The 6,975-nt window shown below is 59.7% G+C and overlaps 1 protein-coding gene across 1 annotated transcript; it reads left to right on the top strand.

Annotated features, from left to right (window-relative positions):
• The first annotated feature begins 274 nt into the window (after positions 1-274).
• On the top strand, positions 275-6,729 carry C1QL1 (complement C1q like 1). The gene is made up of 2 exons (XM_021681617.1): positions 275-871; positions 6,538-6,729. The coding sequence occupies exons 1-2, from the start codon at positions 275-277 to the stop codon at positions 6,715-6,717; spliced, it is 777 nt and encodes a 258-aa protein (XP_021537292.1). The 3' UTR covers positions 6,718-6,729.
• Positions 6,730-6,975: the final 246 nt, after the last annotated feature.

The raw sequence follows: 6,975 nt of genomic DNA, 5'->3' as shown, positions 1-6,975 counted from the left end.
CGCGGCTGCCGCCGCTCTCAGTCCGGCCGCGCAGCGGGAGGGAGGCGCGAGGCAGGAGCCGGCGGCTGGGCTCGGCAGCGCATCCAGCGCAGCGCGGCGCTCCGGGCCCGGCCCCATGCCCGCAGCCCCGCCGGACCGCCCTTGAGCGCGGGCGCCCTGCCCGCGCCCCCCGCCCGCCGGCACCATTGCCCCGACGGCGCGGCCGGGCGGCCCGGCGCTCCCCAGGCTCCGCGCCGGCCGGAAAACGCTGCTGGCGGCCGCTGCGGGCGTGGTGATGCTGCTGGTGCTGGTGGTGCTCATCCCCGTGCTGGTGAGCTCGGGTGGCCCGGACGGCCACTACGAGATGCTGGGCACCTGCCGCATGGTATGCGACCCCTACCCCGCGCGGGGCCCCGGCGCCGGCGCGCGGCCCGACGGCGGCGACGCCCTGAGCGAGCAGAGCGGCGCGCCCCCGCCTTCCACGCTGGTGCAGGGCCCCCAGGGGAAGCCGGGCCGCACAGGCAAGCCGGGCCCACCCGGGCCCCCCGGAGACCCGGGTCCTCCCGGTCCTGTGGGGCCACCGGGGGAGAAGGGTGAGCCGGGCAAGACCGGCCCCCCCGGGCTGCCGGGTGCGGGGGGCAGCGGCGCCGTCAGCACCGCCACCTACACCACGGTGCCACGCGTGGCCTTCTACGCCGGCCTCAAGAACCCTCACGAGGGTTACGAGGTGCTCAAGTTCGACGACGTGGTCACCAACCTGGGCAACAACTACGACGCGACCAGCGGCAAGTTTACGTGCAACATTCCCGGCACCTACTTTTTCACCTACCACGTCCTCATGCGCGGCGGCGACGGCACCAGTATGTGGGCGGACCTCTGCAAGAACGGCCAGGTGGGCCCGGCGGGGGCATGCGGCTGGCCTGGGGGCGGGGCACCGGGGAGCCCGGGGCGTAAGGGTGCCGGCGGGCACAGGTGGAGACCCTACCGCGGCCCCGCTTAGGCATCCCATGCGGGATGGTGGACCGGTTGGCGCTAACTCCTCGGTTCCTGGGCCCTGGCTGCAAGGCCGACGCTGCTGGGCACCCGCGTGCGGCATGCAAATGCGGGAGATAAAACCAAAGAGCCAGAGCGCAGGGCTCCCAGGCGCGCGGACTGGTCCTTGGGGGCTTGGCCCTCGGGAAGCGCTCTCTGAGAGCCGGGGTTGTGGTTGATACCAGCGGGCGCTTAGGGGAGGGCAAAGATGGGCTCTGGGGAAAGGCAGCCTCGGGCGCCCGCGGGCGTCCGGGCGCACCGCTCCGCCCGCCAGCCGAGAAGGCGAGCTGTAGGAGACGTTTGGGGCACAGAGGCAAAGGGGGCCAGGGGCGCAAAGCCTTGGCCGCAATACATCCTCGGTGCCTGAGAAGGGTCCACTGGGCCGACCTGACACCCTTGCAAAACCCGGGACATCCCAGTCGCTTCCCACTGTGTGAGAGCTACAGGCGCAAAAAGGTGGCCTCGGGGGGTGGGGTGGGGGGGAGTTTTTCCTCCTGAGGCGGGGCAAAGAGATGGAAACTCCCCCTCCCTGGATCTTGCAGCTGCAGCTCCTGACTCCTGGAGTGTCAGGGGATCCTCTTCGTTCCCTAGCCCCATCTCAGAGACCCAGGCTGGCGCCAAGCTGGTGGTACCGGGAGGGTAGTGCATGGTGTTCTTTCTGGAACTGCTGCCCCTGGACCAACCTCTACCAAACTCTGCCCCAGGGTGACAGTTTTGCCCAGCTCCCTTCCCTTTTTTTTTTTTTTTAAGATTTTATTTATTTATTTGAGAGAGAGCACATGAGAGGGGGGAGGGCCAGAGGGAGAAGCAGACTCCCCGCTGAGTAGGGAGCCCGATGCGGGACTCGATCCCGGGACTCCAGGATCATGACCTGAGCCGAAGGCAGTCGCTTAACCAACTGAGCCACCCAGGCGCCCTCTCCCTTCCCTTTTGATACACCCTCCCTTTCCAGTGCTCCCAGACCACAGTGGCCTAGGGCACCCCCACCCCCCAGTGGGGGTGGGGGTTGGTGAGGCCTCGAATTCCTGTGGAAGAAGGAGACCAGCAGGGGTCCCAAGTAAAGCTGGGATGGTGGGAGTTGGCAAGGAATCTCCTACGCCTGGGACCCAAGACCCTGTTGGATCCCTTCCTACTGCAGTATTACCCTGAGGTAGAACCTGGCTTGGAGGTGGGGGAAAGGACAGGCCTGGGAGTCAGCACAAAGACTACCAGGCACTTGTAAGTCTACCCCCTCTTCTTTCTCTCCTGCCTGCCTCTTTTTGCTACTCTGTCTCTTGTCCGTCTCTCTCCTGTGTCCACCAGTCCTACCTGCCTCTCTCCCCTGGGCTTCACACCCCTCTTTATTCCCTGAGTGTCTCTCTCCCACTTTATCTGTCAGGCTTCCTGCATCTCTCCTCTTTGTCCTTGGTTCCTGACCAAATGGGAGGCCTCAGTATCCAGTGAGGGCTCATTCTGCAGACAGCCCCACGATTCCCCTTATTAATCACCAATAAGGGATGAAGCAATGTCACCTTCATCAATGGAACGTCTTCCTTTCCCAAAGAAAGTTTGGGCTGGTCCTGAGCTGGGGTTTCAGGGGGCCGGGGGCCCATTTTGCCTGGATAGGGAGCTAGTCACCAGACGCCCAGTGGGCCCTAGACCTTGCACCAGCTCAGGAGGTTGAAGCAGGGCCCCAGAGATGAGGCCCGAGGCTGCCCCGAAGGTGATGTGTGCTCAGGCAGGGACACTAGCTTTAGTCACTGGGAGGTGAAACTGTCTCAGAGCTTCTCCTTTCCCCTTCAGCAGGGGCAGGGCATTGGCAGAGCCTGATGAGGAGGAACTCAGTAGAGGTGGGACCACAGGCTAGTAGAAAAAAGGAGGCAGCTTTAACTAAGGGCTTCACAGACCCAGCATTTTAACAGTTACTCAGACCATTCTCCCTCACAAAAACGTGGGGCCTATACCCCTCTCCCCTACATCCTCCGTGACTTCTCCTTCCAGATTGCTCAAGAGACTCATTAAATCTCACAAGTCATTCCACATATTCATTTTGAACCCCTACTAGGAGCCAGGTATGGAGCTAGGTAGCAGGGGTTTGATCCACCTGCCTTCCAGGACCTCACGGTCCATGAAGGGGAGACAGTAGTAACCACAGGACAACACACCCCAGCGATTAGTGTGTTAGAGGAGGACCGGGAACCTAGGGGCTACTCCTGTCCCCAGACGTGTTAGCTGGAGGGAATGATTCGGGGGGGCCGGCCCCAACTCTGACCAACCTGGTCAGGGGAGAGGTGAACCCGGGTCGGCGTGGGAAGACATGGCTAGGGAGAAAATAAAAAGATCAAGTGTAGGAAAAGGCTGCCCTAGAGGTAGAAGAGGACATTCAAGTGAGCAGAGAAAGAATGATGGCCCTGGGCCATGGACTGGAACAGAACAGAGGGGCTTCTGCCTCCCCTGACTTCAAGACCAGGGGCAATGCTGGGCTCTGTGCTTTTCCTCTCTGGCTTCCTGCCTGCAGAAAGGCTTCCAGAATTTCCTCAGGAAGGCTGAGCTGAAATTGCTCCCTGGCCTTTCCCTGGGCAAGACAGGGGGGAGGTTGCACTACCTTCCTGCCTGGTACGGAGGCCCCCCTCTCTGTCCTTGCCTGAGGCCCACCACCAGTCCCTCTCCCTAAGGGGGCCTGGAGTCACCACTGCCCAGCCTGATGGCCCCAAGCCCTGGTCATTGGGACATGGGGATCTGAGGAGCCTGAGGAAGGGGCTCTAGATTGGGGGTGGTGCCCTGAGTGAGGTAAGCTCCCTGAGGCTGCCTCGAAGGCCCCCAGTTCAGATGGGTCAAGGAAGACATGAAATTAAGAAACTGGGCCGGGAGAGAGGGGGCGGTGTGGGAATGGGCCAGGGCCCATGGCCAGAGTGCCAACTGTCCAGGGCAGGGGCTTTGGGAAGGTGAGTGTATTACAAATGGGGAAGGGCTCGGACAACAGAGCCTGAGTGCGGTGAGAGGTGGGGTAGTGTATAAACTGAGACTCCCGTGGAAAGGCCTCACTGGACCTCAGCCTGGCGCCTGACAGCCGGAGAGGGGCTCCTGCTGTCCTTTTCTCGCCTTGAATACCTTTCATGGCACAGAGCGCAGTGCCTAGCACAGTAGGGACCCAGTCAGTATGTGACAGCACGAGTGTCCCCAGTGGGCCCAGCTGGCTGCCTGTGGGAGCCACTCCTGCACATCTGCCACCCCCCATTGACCTGGGGGCAGGGGTATGCTTCCTGGGTTCTCCCCCCCTCCTCCTTCCAGGGCCCTGGTCAGACCACTGCCTCAGTTTCCCTTCCAGCCGCACTCATGGAGGTGACTCTACAGCGCCCCCTCGTGACAAGTCCCAGACTTGCTTTCCTGCTTCCACGGCAACCTCAATTCCCCAAATTTCCCCTTGGCCCCCAGGAGGAGTTGGATGCTCAACTACTTCCAGTCTCGGGCAGAGAATCAGGATGCCTGGGTTCCGTTCCTGGATCCCCCACCGTCTAAGGATGGAAGGGCGTAAATTCTCCCTGCCTCCATTGATAATTAGGATAATCACAGCAGCAATCATGGTGATGAATAAATAATAAACATAAGCATAACAGTTCTGATGCCTGTCACATCACCAGGAGATTCCTGATGACAGATGACTGTATTCTAATGGATTTGGCTATTAAGAAGCACACTGTTTTAATGAGTCAAGGCTAAATTAATCTGGGTAATAAAAATAATTGTTATTAGTAGTAATTTATTAGCAAAGATAATGAAATGCATGCGTATTAATAAATACTACGAGGATTAGGGCCCAGGGAACAATACAGAAGTTGGCTGCTTGCTTTGAACACTTGCCTAGTAGCACAACGCCCCATCAAGATTAAAATTCTTTTTCTTCACCATCAAAAGGCTTTTATAAAGGTTGCAGTGGTGAGGCAGGATCTTCTTATCCATCTTCTAAACAGAGAAACTGAGCTTCTTGACAGACAGCATCTTCCCCTCATTTGATTTTCTCTACCTTTAGCTGAACTACGAGTTTTCCCAACTAAGTGCCCCCCCAAACAGTGCCTTCCCTGGGGGGAGGGAAGGGGCTAGAAGGATCTGGACTTTAAATGGCAGACAGCATGCAAATGCTTTGGGTCCTCCTGTTGCAGTCTTGCTGCTGAGTCAGCGGCTGTGGGACAGCTGAGCTGCAATTCTGCCTCCCACCCAGGAAGGAGAAGGGGCCCTTCCCCTAATTTGGTTTGGGCCAGACCAGACCGTCAGCCCTTGGGAGAGCTGCCGGTTTGGGCCAGCCCAGACCGTCAGCCCTTGGGAGAGCTGCCTTCGGGGAAGGGCCAGGATGGAGAGGGGCTGTTGAGGAGCCCGGCTGAGAGAACCCCACTCAATGCAGCCTACCCCCCGCAACACAAGCCTGCACCTTGGAGATGGCCCCTGTCTTCCCGTTCTCCACCCAGGCTATCCAGGAGAGGCCCCAGATCCTATGGCTCAGGCCTTGTGTTGCCTCAGTTGTTGGCGAGGCATGCCTGGAGGGAATTTGCCCACCACCACCCACTCTCAATATCTTATGATTATAAACAGAGGCCCCAAAAGTGACAGCAGGCTTCACATCCAAATGCTGGTGCTCTCTTGCTTCGTCGTCCTGCCAGTCCCTCCCCCTCCCCCAACAAAACAAGGACCAGCAAGGATAGCAGATCAGACTGAGGATCACAGAAAGACGTAAAGCCTGGATTCTCTTCTTCCCACCTACTTCCTTTCTACCACCCTGGGGCAAGATAGGGGGAGCCAGCAGTCCTCTTGGGGTGGGGTAACAGTCACAGGTAGAGGTACAGCTCTTTGGAGGCCAGTATGCAGGCTCACTGTGAGCCTTGGGAGGGGAAGTAATTACCAGGACTTCCATCTCCACTGCTCCACTGTGAAAGACTCCAGAATGAACTACAGACAAGGAGTTTAAATATTGGTTTCTGGTACTAGGTGGTTGCTTAGTAGCAGCCTGGTGCTAGTCTACCACCTGACCTTTGGGGCCAAGGTGCACCCTTGTGTCCATCCACTGACATAAGAACAGGTGGGTATGGCTGAAATGTAAGGCATTATTGTCACAATTAAAGCAGAGGGGAAGGAATGATAAGGAGGGAAGGGATGGCCCTCCATCCCCTGGTATTCCAGAGAATTCCTCTTTGCAAGGAGGGGAGTTCCAGGCTGGGACATCCTGGAGGCATTGTTGAGGTCCTCTAGGTTAGACCTAGAGGCGTTAAGAAGGCCAACTCCACCTTGATTCCTAATTCAGACCCAGATTACACCCGCCCTAGAAATCCAGGGCTCCTCTATAACCGGGTCCCAAAACACACAGTTAGGATTGGAAAGGGTGGGGGGATGACGGGAGAGAAGCCGGCTGAGAGCTGAAGGCGGGGCTTTTAGGGCCCCCAAGATCCTCCCCAGGTGACTGCCTTACCTCTGACAGTCCCCCTCCCTCCCCGACCCTACTTCTCTCCCTCCTCCCCCCTACCCTCTCACACACCCCACCCCCGAACCCCCCCGCAGGTGCGGGCCAGCGCCATAGCCCAGGACGCAGACCAGAACTACGACTACGCCAGCAACAGCGTGATCCTGCACCTGGACGCGGGCGACGAGGTCTTCATCAAGCTCGACGGAGGCAAAGCTCACGGCGGCAACAGCAACAAATACAGCACATTCTCCGGCTTCATCATCTACTCCGATTGAGCTCCCCGCGTCCCCCTCCATCCCCTATCCACCCGCCCACACCCCCCCACCCCGGGGGACTCCCCTCCGGACGGGCTGAGGACCACCCAACCCCTCGCTGCCCAGCCCCGGCTGCCGGCCCTCCCCGGCTATGACGCCCCCGGCCCGCCCTCACCACCACACGCAGGCTAGGCTCTCCTGCCCGCTCGCCGCAGAGCCGGGTCCAGAGCGCGCCTGTCCCGGTCTCCGGGAGGCGGTGTCGACCGCCCCGCCGCCCCG

This window comes from Neomonachus schauinslandi, chromosome 15 (assembly GCF_002201575.2).
Source record: "Neomonachus schauinslandi chromosome 15, ASM220157v2, whole genome shotgun sequence".
Lineage (NCBI taxonomy): Eukaryota > Metazoa > Chordata > Mammalia > Carnivora > Phocidae > Neomonachus > Neomonachus schauinslandi.
This window is presented reverse-complemented; position numbering and strand designations above follow the sequence as displayed.

Excerpts from the sequence above, each read along its gene's own strand:
- C1QL1 (XM_021681617.1), top strand. The coding sequence starts at position 275 with ATGCTGCTGGTGCTGGTGGTGCTCATCCCCGTGCTGGTGAGCTCGGGT. Across the intron at positions 872-6,537 it reads ACCTCTGCAAGAACGGCCAG|GTGCGGGCCAGCGCCATAGC; the intron begins GTGGGCCCGGCG and ends ACCCCCCCGCAG.